The sequence below is a fragment of the Populus euphratica genome, unplaced genomic scaffold (assembly GCF_000495115.2).
Source record: "Populus euphratica unplaced genomic scaffold, PopEup_1.0 scaffold16.1, whole genome shotgun sequence".
In the NCBI taxonomy this organism is placed as follows: domain Eukaryota; kingdom Viridiplantae; phylum Streptophyta; class Magnoliopsida; order Malpighiales; family Salicaceae; genus Populus; species Populus euphratica.
The window spans coordinates 1,540,597-1,556,995 of record NW_011499882.1 but is presented as its reverse complement, the minus strand read 5'-3'; the positions used below and the strand labels follow the sequence as shown (position 1 = coordinate 1,556,995).

General features: G+C 30.5%; 1 protein-coding gene and 1 pseudogene across 8 annotated transcripts; one reads left to right on the top strand and one right to left on the bottom strand.

The window, feature by feature from the left end:
- The first annotated feature begins 4,434 nt into the window (after positions 1-4,434).
- On the top strand, positions 4,435-14,857 carry LOC105129672 (SKP1-like protein 21). 8 transcript variants are annotated; one of them, XM_011031842.1, is made up of 10 exons: positions 4,435-4,588; positions 4,948-5,199; positions 5,539-5,760; positions 6,041-6,232; positions 6,311-6,421; positions 6,599-6,677; positions 6,908-7,011; positions 7,177-7,358; positions 7,572-7,705; positions 14,720-14,857. In XM_011031842.1, exons 2-10 carry the CDS (start codon positions 5,164-5,166, stop codon positions 14,746-14,748), a joined length of 1,089 nt encoding a protein of 362 aa, XP_011030144.1. In that variant the 5' UTR covers positions 4,435-4,588; positions 4,948-5,163; the 3' UTR covers positions 14,749-14,857. The 8 variants fall into 8 exon arrangements, with proteins under 8 accessions (XP_011030144.1, XP_011030143.1, XP_011030141.1 ...); XM_011031841.1 differs by lacking the exon at positions 14,720-14,857 and adding an exon at positions 10,459-10,767; XM_011031843.1 differs by lacking the exon at positions 14,720-14,857 and adding an exon at positions 14,312-14,684 and having other exon boundaries at positions 4,436-4,588.
- A 186-nt stretch (positions 14,858-15,043) lies between these two features.
- On the bottom strand, positions 15,044-16,342 carry LOC105129671 (uncharacterized; annotated as a pseudogene).
- Positions 16,343-16,399: the final 57 nt, after the last annotated feature.

Genomic DNA, 16,399 nt, shown 5'->3' with positions numbered 1-16,399 from the left:
GTGTATTAAAGGGAAAATTTGAGTTTAAATATCATAAATATTTATCTTTTACTTTTATAAGAATGACTATCTTTTATTTTAGAATTTCATTGTCATTGGTTCTTTTCCAATTCATTTTAGAATTTATTTTGTTTTATGTAAATAACATTTTTACATCTCTCGATCAAAAAAATCATGACACAATAAAATACACTCACAATATTATTTTTTTATATTAAAAATTAACTCGAGATTCTATACTTTTTTATTAATGCATATGATCATCATTTTATTTCTTTTCAATTCATAGTTATATTTTTTATTCGATGTCAAAAAACACCTATGCATTTATTTTTTTGTGTTAAAAAAAATTATTCGACCCAAGGCGAGTTGAATAGATGTGTTTAACATATATTTTTCATTTATTAACATAAATAGTTCTCAATTTATTTAATTAAATACATACGTCGATTATGAAATTTATTTAATTAAATACATACGTCGATTTTTTTTTTATGATTATGATTTTTTTTTTTGTAAAAAGATGTGTTAAAAAAACCTATATATTTTTTTTTTACTAAAAATTTTATTTGACTCGTGGTAAAGTACATGTCAAATAGTTAGTATTCATATAATCATGATACATAATACTTGCATCAAGTTCAATGTTTTAAGGAAAAAAAAATAAAGAATACCTTGATAAGTTATTTTTTTATTAATTAATGTATATATTAATAAATTTTCATGGTTTTAAAAGTATTGATTTATAGAGATTTAACTATACAATGAGAAACATTTTTCAAATATGTATTCGTATATTATACTAAAGTTATTATAATAGTCCAAACCAAAACCTAATCAATGTATTGAACTAATTGATTATGGTCAATTTGTTTTTTTAAAAAATATTCAAATAACATTATTTTAGAGATTGTTTATTTTTAAAATAAAATGGGTTTTGATTGGTCAACTAAGTCACAAGTTGACTCATTATATCGAACAAATCAAATCAAGTCAATTCCGAGTTTTTTTTTTAAAAAAAACCTAATGTAAGTTAGGGGTTATGTCAACTAGGCCCTAGAACACCTTGTTAAAAACAAACACGAGGTTTAATAACTATGTTATGTTCTCATTTTTAAGTATTCAAAAAAAGTTAGTTTAATTTAGTAATGTATACTAAGAACCATCTAAGTTCAATCAATTCATTAAAAGGAGGTTCAAGAAAAATATTTTTTGTTGTGTTTTCTAAAAAATCAATTTTAAAAAATATATGTATAATTAAAACCACTATAAAATAAATTTTTGTAGGCAAAATAACTAAAAAAAAAAAATTTAAATGAATGGAAAGTAAATATGTATGAGATCCAATGTAAAAAATATAAGTTATTTAACTAATTGAATGGTTTTTTTATAAAAACTGTCTTAGAAAAAAAAAACACAAATTCAATGGTTTTATCTTCTGAAACCCTTCTTTTACTATTGATTCAAACAAACCTTAGATTTAGAGAAGAACACTAGATATGTTTTTCGCGCTTCACTGCGGGTTGAATTATTTTTATGTAAAAAAGTGATAGGTAAAAAATAAATTCAAGTCTGAAGTTATTGGTTAAAGTGAAAATTTAAATGATACAAATAAATTAAAACAATAATAAATAAACTGAGAAAAAAAAAATCACACTTAAGCGTATTAGGATTATCAAACAAATCAATATTAATTTAATTGAAGGAACGTCAGGAAAAGAAAAAAAAGAGTCTAATCTAGATAAACTAAAAAAACAATGAAAAACATATCAACTTAAAAGAAAAGTAAAAAAAAACCAAGCAAACCTAGGTGAACCTTATAAACCTAGTCTAATATAAAAAACTTGCAATTTGTTAAACCATGGACTCGAGTTCAAAAAGAAATTTTAAATGTTATCCAATTTAATTTTGAGTGATAAAATTGTTGAAAAAACTATTAATAAAGAAACTTGCAAAGTAAAAGGAATAGAAAAAAAGAATGAGGCTAAAATCTGACAAGAAAAAATCCAATGAAGATGGAATTTGAAAAAAATAATTATCCCAAACAAAAAATTACAATTAATAGCTTTAAATATTAAAAAAATCTTAGAGGGTAAAATTAAAAATTATTTATAACATGATAGATTATTTGTAGATTAAAAATGACAGTGGTGAAATAAACAAAATATTGTTGAGGGCTAACCCAATATAATAAAACTGAAAAAAAAAATTTAAAAAGATTATTAAACAAAAAATATAACAAAAAAAGATTGAAAAATATGATAAAAATAAGAAAACATCAATGTAGAAAAAGGAAAAAAACAAAGCAAATTCGAAAAATTTCTTTAATCTAGTCTAATTTCTAAAATTCACATCTTGTGAAATTTCTTACCCATATTTAATCAATTACCATGATTATCAACCACTTTTATTTTGAAGAATGAGATCTATAGAAAAATATTAATAAAAAACATTGTAAAAACAATATAAAAAATAAGGATAAAGTGTGATATAAAAAACCCAATGTGAATGCAATTTAATGAAAAAAATAAACAATAATACCAAATGAAATAAATAGCAAATAAATGAATAAATATGAAATTTTAAAAATTAAAAAATAGGGGGTGAAAGTGAAAACATATGTAAAAACTTGTTAAAGCAAAAAAAAAGAAAATAAAAAATCCTCGAGTGAAAACCCCCGCAAAAAAAATCAAACACATAACTTAGGATATGAAATGGGGATGGCCCTATAAATAGGAAAGTGAAAAAAATTTCATAAAAAAATTCAAAAAAAAATACTTTAAAAAGATAGAAGTCAACTCGGGTTAATCTTTTAGATTTATAACCCAAGTTATGAGATTGTGATGATCTCATTAAAAGCAAAGCCAAAAAAATCAAAGAAGAAAGATTCATAATCAAACAAATATTGAGAGATAAGATTGAAAAAAAATCAATACAAAAAAAAATTAAAAGAATTAGGATTAAATTCAATATAAAAATTAAATGAAATTAAATATTTAGGGATGAAATTGTAAAAACAAAATCCATTAAAAAAATAATTAAAAAATAGAAATTAAAATAATTAGGAAAAAAAATGACATAAAAATTAAATGAAAACAAATGTTTAGTAGTGGAATTGAAAAAAAAACAAATCAATTAATAAAATAATTAAAAAATAGCAATTAAAATAATAAGTAGCAAATTTAAAAAAATAATTAAATGACTAAAGATTAAATTAAAAATAATCAATGTAAATAAAATAATTATAAATAAGAGAAGAAAGACTGAATTAAAATAAAAAATAAATAAAAGGCCGGGTAAGATTTTTTGCATGGTCAATAGGCAATTTGAGGAAGAAAGAGAAGGAAATGAAATAAAAAAAAGAAAAGAAATTTTAGGTCAAATTACGCCAAACTATCATACACAATATACATGCCAGTCAAGTAGGAAGAGAATGTTGAGACCGATCAAATAATGTGGTAGGATTACGATTATAATCATGAGAGTTAGATACGCGCGCCACCAGAAAGTGGTAAAACGATTGACACGTATCAATAATTTTTTTTTTTATATAAAACCAAAAATATCGTTAAAACCAAATAATAATAAGAAACAAACCATGATGAAATCACATTATCCTTATATCTAAACAATAATAAGAAACAAACCGTATGAAATCACAATGACACCTCTAAAGCTACGGTTAAGAAATCTGAACGACAAGGATAATAAAGTAGTTTAATTATTATAGCAAATATAAAAATACAAAAACGCTCCTATACAAAAAGCATTGGATTATTTTACTAAGGGTTATATTAGTAATTTTACTGCACATTAAAACATATAAATACCAAAATGACCTCACACTTTTATATCAGTTACGATTGTAATGAATGGTATTTTTGCATCCTGGGAGACCATAAAAAACCTCTATAAGAGTTGGTGTTCTAACATGGCTAGAAGCAGTCAGAAAAGAGGCCAGCGGTGTGAAGTCACGTAAAAGGGAGGGAGATTTTAGTGTTCGAAGGAGGGCAGTTGAGAAGTGAAGTCCCCAAAGCAAAGGGCAACCTGTGAGGTATGATTCATCACGATCGTCCAACGCTTAATCATGCCCCGTCAGGATTTCACTCAAATTATACTATGGTTGCGTATTTACTCGTTTGTTTTAATTTTCTGGGCCTGATATATATATATATATATAATATTTAGAAAATATTTGTTAGTGTGGTAGCGGTGATTAAGAGTATTTTTTATTTAGAAATATATTAAAATATTAATTTTTATTTTTTAAAAATTATTTACATTAAACCAATTTAAAAATATTTTAAAATTTAATTTTAAATAAATGTTTTTTAAGATTTTGCGAACAGGGTGTGTGTTCCCAAACACAACCTTAATTTAAGCAAGCAACTAAAGAGAAACACGTGCGAGGAGGAGGCAGCACTCACTCAGCGGGGAGCAGACAAACTCAAACAGCCCAGCACAGCACAGCACACAATATACCGAAGACAGCCACAGCGCACAGACCCAAACCAAAGAGACCAACAAAACAAACACCATACAAATTAAATTAAATTAAATTATATTTAGCTACATTCCATTTCTCAAGGTAAGCAGCTCCCTCTCCTCCTGTCTCATTCAATCTTAATATCGTTTTTATTGTTAATTAATTAATTAATTTTTTTTTTATCTTGTCTAGTTTCAATTTGTTTTCTTTTTAATCCATTTGTTTTTTAAGGCATTGCACCTCCAAAACAAAAAAATAATAGATGAAAAAAGAAACCAACTTTTCTTTATGCATTTAATAATAATTTATGAAATTGAATTATTATTATCAGCAGCAGAAGCTTCTTTCCTATTTTGGTGAGAAAAATGGAGGTTGGACATTTAGTGTCAGTCTGTTTTATTAAGATAAGATATCTAATGGGTGCTCCCTTTTCTTCTTGTTTTTATTTTTCATGATTCAAGCAAGTTTTGCTGATAAGAATGGTGATATCCACAGTGTTGTTGGGACTCAACAAAGTGTTCTTTTGGGAAGCTTTGGTGCAGAGTTTATGTGCATCTCTACAAGCTGTTGTTGTTTTGACGAGGAGCCTGCTTTTTTTATTGCCTTCCCTTCTCTCTTCTTTGTAAGGCCACTGCTGCTGCAACTCCCTTCCTTTTGTTTTTTTGAGTTTTAACCACATGCCCGAAGCTGGATTGGCTGTTGTGAAACCTGAGGTTTGTCTTTGTTTTAATCTTTTCCCCCTTAATTAGCTTCATTTGTGGTTCCTTTTAATTTGATTTGTCTCGATGTAGACCAGATTTCTAAGTCTTGATTTGGCTTCTTTGTTGGCAATTTGTTTGTGGGATGAATGGTTTCGCAGCAGGATAAATATTGCAGAACTTTTTGGTTACAGAAGTATGATTGTAGAAAATTTATAATTGGGTGGAAGTGGAACTCCTGGAACTTGAATTTCTGGATATCCAGTTCACTCCTTTTCTCTCTCCTATTATTTGTTCATTTTTAGCCTTGAGTTACCTTCTTTCTTTGATTTTGTTGTGGTTTTCTGTATGAAGATGAAGTCTTACATTTGGCTCCAAACTGCTGATGGTTCGGTCCAACAAGTAGAAGAAGAGGTTGCTATGTTTTGCCCCATGATATGCAGAGAAATTATTCAAGCTGGCATGGGATCATCCAAGAACCATGCCATATCACTTCCACAACGGGTGAATCCTGCCATTTTGGGCTTAATTCTTGATTACTGCCGGTTTCATCAAGCAACAGGTCACTCTAACAAGGTGTTACTTTCTTCTGTCTTTCATTTTCTTCTCTTGTTTTTCAGCTCCTGTAATTCTTCTGCTTTCTTAGATGCTATAGTTTCCTAGAACTCTAATAGAGGACACTGAAATTTTTGGGATTAGAGAAATGCCATCATCTCATATTGGATTTTTTTTTTGGTGTGTGTGTGCGTGCATGTGTGTTTCTGCTGGGAGTTGGGGTTGGGGAATGAACAGCATAGCTTGTGGATGATCAAGTCGAGTACTGATATTATTTTTGCTTCCTCATTCTTTTGTTCAGGAGCGAAAAAGTTTTGATGAAAAGTTCATTCGGATGGATACAAAAAGATTATGTGAGTTGACATCAGCTGCTGACAGCCTCCAGTTGAAACCTTTGGTTGATCTTACAAGCCGTGCGCTTGCTCGAATTATTGAAGGGAAAACTCCTGAGGAGATACGTGAAACATTTCATTTGCCTGATGATCTCACGGAGGTGTGTTGGCAACAATAAGTATGCTTACATTCTTTAGCCTGTGTGATTGTTTTTTCATGTAGATTTGGTTTTCTCCAGGAAGAAAAATTGGAGCCACTTGGAAACATAACTGATGATCCACGAATCCGGCTTCTAAATCGTTTATATGCAAGAAAGCGGAGAGAGTTAAGAGAGAGAGAGAAATTGAAGGTTGTTAACATTTTTGTTTGACTTTGTGTTGGCAGCTTTTCTTAGGAAAACTTTTTATTTAATTTGGTTGACCTTTGCTTGTATTGTCTGATTTTAATTCTGTAGTCATTATAGTATCGAACTCCTTATACCTGCACATCTTGTTATAATAGCAAATCGATTTTTCATATGTTCCAGAATGTTGATGTTGAGGACGAGCGTGCGGATAACCGCTCAGTTGAGGATCTCCTATCATTTATAAATGGTGAAGATGGAGGTATGTTTGCAAATGTTCTTCATCTTCCTGTTGAAGATGGTTAGCATCGTCTTCTGACCAAATTGATAGCATTTGAAACAACAGGCTTCTCCAGTTTCTTCAGACTTTGTATTGATATTCAACAATCAGTATATGGCTTAAAGGAACATTTGAGAGGATCAATACTTAAGTAGCCATCTTTTAAAGTTTCTGTGTCTTTGGAAACTTACCAGATGTGCTAACATTTGCAGATTCAAAGGGGGGTAGAAATAGTAAGAATAAAAAGAAAAACCGGAGAAGAAAAGAACAAGCAAAGTACTCCTCTTCAAACAATCCAAATGAAAACCAAAAGAAGGTTTCAATCTCTTTCTCAATCTTCGCCGGTGCATTTCCTTGCTTTATGGGAATGCTTTGCAGTAATCGTGTCATATCTAGTTTATTACATCATGAATAGCTTATTGGCACAGTGAAGGGTGCTTTTTTGTCATTGCTACTTTTTTGTTGTTGGTTGATGTCTCAGGAGTCGGACACGCTCCCTTCTGTTTCCCCTAATGATGAGGTTAACGATATTTTGGCTGCCTCTCCCATTAAAACTTCAAATTTTCAAGATTGTTCTGCTGTCACCTTTTCACCTAAGCTTGATTTTGATGACGCTGATATTGATGATGATTTAGATCCTGCAATGAAGGAGGAACTTGACAGGTTAATTGCTATGCTTGATTGTCTTCATTCACTCAACGAGTTCAATTTGTATCTCGTTTTGAGCAGCATTTCATGTGGAATTTTGACGCTGTTGAAACAGCAGTATATTTTAGACTGCAAAAGTTTGGTAAACCATATGTTTTTTGAGAGAGAGAGAACTATCAGTGCTTGCTGATTGAGATTTACTGTCTCTTTTAATTTTCCATAATACAGGGAAGTTGAGGACTTTGCTCGCAGATTAAATTCTGATTGGCCAGAAAGGATGCAGGAAATATTGTCTTTGGACCCAAAAAAAAGGCCTGTACCATTATCTATGAACGGCCATGGAACATCATGTGGATATTCAGGTTCTTTCCTACATTCCTTCTTTCTCCCCTCTTTTTTTTTGTTTTGGTTTCTTATGAGTATTTGCTTTGGTTATTCTGCATCTTGGTAGGTAGGTCCTGTTAAGTTGTCAGTGATGCTCACACTTTTTAAGAATTAATAGGTTATTTTGTGGCTAAACAACCCTGAAATCAGCAGCACGGGGAAAATGTTTTTGATTCCCCATATAAAGCAATATTTTACATGAATATTTTGCTCTAAATGAGGACTTCCATCGGGCATGGTCGTTGTGTTCATTGATAGACTTTGCAGTATAGCGAATGCGATATTTTATATGGATAACAGGTTTGGACCAGAGATAATGTAAGGATACTCGACCCATATTTAAAAATCTTAAGCAGCATGAGTGTTTTGTTAGACTTGATAGATCTAAATATATTTCTAAAATAATTTGCATTTAGTTCTAATGCGGAGAAATAAATAGATCAAAATATAACTCCTGCCATTGATGAAAAACACTCAATTTTTTTAATAAAAATTTTGGTATTTTTAAGCTTTGACATGCTCAAATTTAATGGTGTATTTCTGTAAATGAAAGTCTGTATTTCAGTGTGTGAGCTAAGAAACCAAAAGTCTGTATTTATATAACAAGAATTCTATTAAACTCGTATTAATATAACTCTGATGCCATTAATTTAGAAAATATTAATATGAGAGTTAATTAATTGGAGTAAATATTAAAGTTATTGAAAAACTGAATCTCACATTAATAGGAAAAAACATAACTTTAGCAATCTCTCACTTGGTCTATATGTTTAACTCAATGTTTTAACTTAAACCCCATCCTTTATCTTTTTTAGAAAAAAAATGCATGAATCATGGAGATAAGTCCTTTAATAACGAGTATTACATTCCATGTATTACAATGTATATAATTTTCTAAGTATTATTCTATATGTGACAACGTTACTTAACAAGTAATCCCTATATTTATTCTTGGTCCTATAAATATGAATTTTCTCTAATGTGCATAAATATGAGAAAAAAATCACAATAAATAGAATTTCCTTAAAAAATAAAGTAGTTCGAACTGCTAAAATAACATTATGGAACCAAGTTCCATTTTCATTACATGATCATTAAATTTAAACGGTAGGATGCCCTTGGTCAAAGGATTTGCAATTAACATTCCCATAACAAATGCAATGTCAAACCTTGTCCAAACTTGCTTTCTACAACAGGAGCATATGAAATGTTCTTGATTTTCTTTCCTTTCAAGATCAGTTTTTCAGCATTGGTTCAAATTGAACCTATCACTCTTCACCATGAGAGTTACATTTGATGAACAATCATTCATTCATGATTTCTCAAAAACTTTATTGATAAAGGTTTCTTGAAAACTAAAAACACTTTTAAATCTGTCTTTATAGATCTTAATATCAATGACATAAGATGCCTCACTCATATCCTTTATGTAAAAAGTTTTAGAGAGACTGTTTCACATCATGCAGCAAACCCTTATCACTAGCCACAAGTAGAATATTATCCATGTATAAAACAAGAAAATAAATCTTACTCCCATTGACTTTCTAGTATATACATTGACCCATGATGTTTTCTACAAATTTAAATGAAGAAATTACATCATGAAATTTAGAGTATTATTGTCGAGACGCTCGTTTTAAACCTTATATGAATTTCTTGAGCTTGCAGACCAAATGCTCACCATCACTAGAAGAGAATTCCTCAAGTTTTTTTACATAAACCTCCCCATCTAGATCTTTATTGAGAAATGTAGTTTTCACATTTATTTGTTGTTTTTATAAGTCAAAATGTGCTATTAATGCCAAATAATATGTAGAGAATCTTTCTCAGGTATTAGGGAGAAAGTCTTTGTGTAATCAATTTCTTATTTTTGAGTGAATCCCTTAGTAACGAGTCTTGTCTTATATCTTTCAATGTTGCCCAATAAGTGTATTTTTATCTTAAAGATCCATTTACATCCAATAGCTCTTACATTATTAGGCAACTCAACAAGATCTCAAACTCTTTTACTTTTCATAGAATTCATTTCTTTCTTCATGTTATTGTACCAAAACTTTAATTCTTTTAATTTATAGCATGTGAAAATGATTTAGGATTGTTTTTGGCTGCAATATTATAATCATATTCTTGTAGATACACAACATAATCATCAAGAATTGTTGATCTCTTTGTTCTAGTTGATATTTTCAATATTCTATCATCATCTTCTTGAGAAATATTTGGTTCAACTGGCTGTTCAGAAATTTTTGTTAATGCTTGAATTACCTAATCTATTGGAATGTTGTCAACAACTTGTGGAACTTCAACGATTGATCGTTCAACACCAATTTATACTTTGAGGATGTTATTAGTAATAACCAATTTATCATTTGATGTGGAAGGTTGTGATTTTGAATGATCCTTTTCAGAAATCATGTTCCTGATTTGATCGCTCTTACTGATCAAGTCATTTTCAAGAAACTTTGCATTTCTTGATTCTACAATTCTAGTGTTATGATGAACAACAAAATCCATACCCTTTAGATCTTTTAGCATATTCAGTGAAATACCCATTAATGGTCCTTGGAACCAGCTTTTTTTCTCATGGATTATACATTTTTACTTCAGATAGGCATCCGCAAACGCACACATGTCACAAACTCGGCTTCCAACCTTTTAATAATTCAAATAGAATTTTTGGAACAATCTTGGTTCGAACTCGATTTAATATGTACACTATTGTATTTAATAGGTAGATTGGAGTTGCTAAAAATACTCTGTGCCATGTCCAATAATGTTCGGGTTTTTTTTTTTTTTCCTGCCACACCATTCTAGTATGGTGAACCAGTTATGGTGTATTGGGCAACCATCCTATTTTCTTGAAGGAACTTTGAGAACGGACCAAGTTCTTGCCCATCCTCTATGTATATGCTATAATATTCTCCATCTTTATTTGACTGCACAATCTTAATGTGTTTCTCACATTGTTTCTCTATTCCCAGTACTTGCCTATCTTTTATGTATCTGCTATAGTATTCTCCATCTCCTTTTGACCTCACAATCTTAATTTGTTTCTCTACTCTCAGTACTTACCTATCCTTTGTATATTTGTTATAATATTCTCCACCTCTATTTGACCTCACAATCTTAATTTGTTTCTCATATTGTTTCTCTACTTTAGTCTTAAAAATCTTAAAGATATCTAATGCTTCGTTCTTGTTATGAAGTAAGTGAAGTTACATATATCGTGAATAATCATCTATAGAAAAGATGAGGTATTTCTAACCATGTGAGTTTATGTCTGGACTATATATATCAGTATGAATGATTTCTAATATGTATAAACTTTTATTGGTACCTTTCTTTGACTTGTTGGTTTGCTTTTCCTTAATGCAATCCACACAAGTTTCAAAGCTAGTAAAAGTATCCCATCATTTACTAATCTCTTAATTCTCTCTATGAAGATATGTTCTAATATCTAGTGCCATAACTAGAAGAATTCTTGTTAATAACACATCGTTTAATGTGAGTGTGAACATGTATTGAACTATAAATGATATTATTTCGTAAAGTAATGCAATAAAACTATCATATAAAATATCATTTCCAACACTATCAGATTTATAAAATAAACTGAAAGTTTCTGAAAACTTAATGAAATACCGAAAAAGTACACGTCTTGAAACTAAAATCAAGTTTCTGGAAAAACTTGGAACATAAAAAGTCATTTCCAACTCTAAATCAAAACCATTACCTATAATTAAATAGCATGTTCCTGTAGCCTTCACATGTGAACACATCTTGTTTCCTAAATAAATGTTTTGCTCACTTCTTATCAGTTTCCTTAGGTTTCGCATACATTGCAAGGTATTCGAAATATAAATTGTAGAATCAAAATCAATCCACCATGTATTATAATTAATATCAACCATATTAGATTCATAACAAACAAATGAGATAGAAATACCTTTCTTTTCAAGCCATTTATGAAATTTAAAGCTTTCTTTCTTCATGTCTTTTTTTTTTTTAACAAAAGAAACATGTAGATTTCTCCTTAATGTCAACTTGGAGGGGCATTTTACCTTTCCGTTTTCTATTGGCTCAAGTTTTGTCTTCCCCCCCGTGTTGCTAGCATTACACTTTCTCCTAGTTCCATTACCAACCTTCCTTCCTCTTAAACACACATGATCATGAGTTTATTGATTGATCATTTGTCTTTATGTGTGTTGTACAGAATCTTGAAAGAGTCATATTGTTGTGGGAGAGTATTCGAGATATAGTGCACAAAAAAAGATTCTAACATCTCAACCTCAAGCTTCTTTAATTGAGCTATAATGTCCCTCATTTGCATGTTGTGCTCATGCACACCTCTCATACTGATGAGTCTCATGGATGAGAACTTAATAATTATGATGCTTGCTAGTGACTTATCTACACTGATGAATTGATCATCAATTTCTTTTAGCAAATCACAAACTTTCTCAAGCTAATCAGCCAAACAACGTATACCGGTGGATATTCTAGTTTTTATGAACTTCATATTGAGACGATTAAATCACTCTTATTTTTCATAAAGTGCAATATCCTTTGAAATGTTGGTACTAGTAATTGCATGTTCATCTTTTCTAATTTGCATAATTCATATCCATCCATCCCATCCTAAATGAAGGATAACATTTTCCTTCCATACTTTGTAGTTATCACCTTTTAGATCGAAAATATTACAATAAATATAGGAGAAATTAACAGGTTGTATAATTGCAAAAACAAATTTAAAGTATGTGTTTATGTCAAAATTGATTAATAAATAAAATTCCATAATTTACCAATGTAATTCATGCTAAAATTGAATTTAATGACATAAAAATTGCATGTGGGCCAAAATTTTAATTCAAGCATATTCAAATATATCTTCAAATATATTATCAACTTATGTATGTAATTTATAATTTTGTGGGTATATATTATGAGAATAATTTGATATTCTATTATAAACCTTTCAATAAAACTATCAAATTATGTAATTAATTTATAATTCTTGCGGGTATATTATAAAAATAATTAGATATTTTATTTTAATCAATGATATAAATATAATACAAAATTCTTGTGGGATAATATTTATTATATTTAGTGTAATTAATTACGATTAATGTATGTAATTCTTTATGTGATCTTAACATAGCATAATATATAATTTTATTTAATTAAAGATGTTGTCGCTAATATCTAATTATTTAAAATCATGTAGATCACTGGACATTAAGTTAAGGCATACTTTTATATAAAATAAGATAATATGCTACCTCTGTTTTTTTTTTAATTCATAAAAGCAACACTAAATAAAACAAAAATAAAGCCATGAAAATAAACCACACAAAAAATAAAAGTGATAACCAGGCGAATTAAAATTACATAGACCAGACATTAAATGATTATAAAATGATTATAAACCATTATTTATGATAATTTATAATCATATAAAGCATTAAAACAATTCATAAAATCAAAAAACCCTAAAATGTTTATTTTTAACACATGGTTTTCAATTTATTCCTACCTTATTAGGCATGTTGATGGCAACTATTTCCTTTGCTACTAGGCATGTTGATGGCAAGGCATCATATTCATGGCATTTATTGAAACTTATTCCATCATAAACTAAACTTTCAAGCCATAAATAAAGTCAAGTTAATCATTAAATTTAATTTGAGAACAAAGGTTGTTCTTAAAAATTTTAGGGCATATAAAATACATGGAATAAAAAAATCAATTGACCACTTGAAAAATTTCATGACCAATATAATTAAGTAGGTTTATTAATTTCTTTGAGCACAAAAAGAAACTCCTGGACAAATACATCAACATGGATACAAGGGTAGATGTATTCTTGTTGTGGCTTTGATACCAACAGTTAGATTTAATAAATCTAAACATGTTTCTAAAACAATTTGTATTTAAATCTAATGCAGAAAAATAAACAGATAAAAAAAAATATACCTCTTGTCATTGATGAAAAACACTATTCGAGTTTTCTATTTTTTTAAAAAATATTTTTGGTGCTTCTAAACTCTACACTCATGTTTGATGGTGTATTTCTATAAGTAAAGGTCTCTATTTCAACGTGAGCTTAGAAATAAAAAAACTGTCTTTATGTAACCGGAGTTCCATTTAACTACTATTGATGTGCTATTAATTTATGAAATATTAATATGGGAGTTAATTTATTGGATCAAATATTAAAATTCTTGAAAAAAACAAAAAAACATAACTTTTAAGCTGCTGTCAGATGCCAGAAGAATTGAGGCCATTATCTGGTGTGTATTGCATGTGAGTATATTGTTTGTTTGACCCACCAAAAATGCAACATTCTTTCTGGGCATCTCGTACGTTCGAAAAGCTTAGAAAATAGAAGTAAAAAGAACTCAAGAGTAAACAACTTGAGCACAATACGCTCAGTTGTCTATATTCTTGCGCGTTATTGGCTTTGCTTGTGACTTCCAGCTGTTTTCATCGGCAAGATCCTGTACCTTCTGAAAAATATTGCTTCCACAGTTTTTGTTTTCCCATTGAATGTCATTCAAATTTTTCTCCTCATTTTTCAGAATGCTTCCTATCGGCTTCTTCATGAAGATCTCTAACCTATAGATAAAGATTTGGGGATATATAGTTGCTTATCTTGCAAATCCTTTGGGGACTCCGCATGTTCCTAGATGTTGCTTGGTGTCACGAGTGGAAGTGGAACTTTAATAGGAGAAAACTGGTAAAGTATTGATTTTTCAGTATGTGGTTTGTAATTATACAGTAAGACCTTCGTAAAAGCATACGAAATTTTTGTTCAGGGGTATTTGGGGACTCGATTTTAAATAGTGAACAGAAGCTGCATTCTCCTCCACGCATAGAATGTTTTGATGTTTTTCCCTTGTTGTGCTCTGTCACCTCTGCAATAAAGAGATCATCATCAGCTTCTTCATGATATCTTATGTGCTCGTTCTGTGTTGTCTGGTTCATAGATATCATTCAAGATGCTTTCGATTTCTGAAGAAGACATGAAAATGGGGAGCTAATGCTCTCATTTGCTGACACATGTTGGAGTTACATGAAAATCCCTTGCCCTTGTGAGATAAATTCGAGAAACTTATTGATTATCAAAGACATGTATTATTCAAAGTAGAATTATCTGGGGTGTCAAATGTCTCAGAGTTTACAATGTTTTATGTCTAGTTAAAGAAATAAAGATATAAAATAAACGTTGTTGAAATAATTTTAATAGAAGAAAATCCTTTCCGGTAAATGACAATTATAATTTAGCACTTCTTCATATGAATCATCTCAACTTGATATGAAAGTGAATTTTTTACCCATGATGTCACACTGACATACAGCACAGAAGCTGCAGAAATTAATATTTTAATGTTCTTTTTTTACTCCATTTTATATAGTGACCTACGAAACAAAAAGAAGGCAATTTAATCCCTGACCTTCAATCCAGTGTAGTACTTCTTGAAGGCTCTAGGGATGTAAACAAGCACCGAAAGGCCAGGTTAGCCACAGGAAGAGGTCTCCTAGTAGATCCTTCGTAATCCTGCTCCACCTTTGTGATCTCATTCCTCAACCAATCCACAAGTGTGAAAATCCTCCTTGAATTATAAAACACAGGCACAAAAACACGTATTGGGATCGAAAACCCATCTGAAAATGCCACTCCTTCCATGAAAACCTGCGTTGCTGGTGCTGCAGCTTTGATTCCTTCTTTATCCCCCTCGAAAATGCCTTCAAAGATGTAAGCTAGGGGGAGAAAGAGTCCAACAATAGCACCAACAAACACGTAGAGGCCGAGAATCTTGGTTTTTGGGTCAAAAACTAGAGTCACTTGGAGGGTTGATGGAATGCAACTTCGGAGAAAAAATACATGTAAATAATGGAAAAGACAACAAAATCAAAGTCTTGAGGGCTTACCGTGCCACAAAACCAGCTTTCTTTGAAGAGGTAGTAGTGCTTTTAGGGTTTTTAAACGGGGACAGGTCTTCTTGGAGTTTCTGTTCTTGTTCTCTTTCATTTGGAAGGCTTATGTCACTACATGTAGGGTCAACACCACCTGACATTTTGCTGTAGTTTTTCTTTGGCTAATTTGTGAGTGAACTAAGTAATGTACAGCTAAAAGAGGAAAGGAAATGGAGATACGAGCTCGAGCGGTGAAATTTAAGAGGGGAGAGAGAGATGGGAGATATGATGAAGGAAGGTGTGAGGCAAGTAGAGTGCACAAGTGACAGTTTGTGAGGAGTTTAAGGTGGAGAACTACTTGGCTCGTATTAGTGTGGAAATCGGGAGCATGGTTTTCATCTTCTTGGTCAAAGTGTTCCCAGATTTTAAGGCTTTAGATTTGCGCCTTGTCACTGTTTCAGCTCTTGGTTCTTACCGATGCAAAAGGCTAGGTTTCGATGCTTAATTGTCCGTGTTTCCTTTTCTGTAGTGGTGGTGCTACCGGCTATGAGATTAGCAAATGTAATAGCTGAAGTTCAGCCATGGGTGATCTTAAATCCCGCCATGCATGTCACCGAAAATTCTTGTAAGAAATTCGGTGAACTTTAATTAAGCTCAGGGGTACCTGGCAACCTATCTTTTTTTCATAAAAAGGAAAGAAATTTTTAATATTTAATATCATTCAAGTAATGTCTTCATCCCTGTACAGA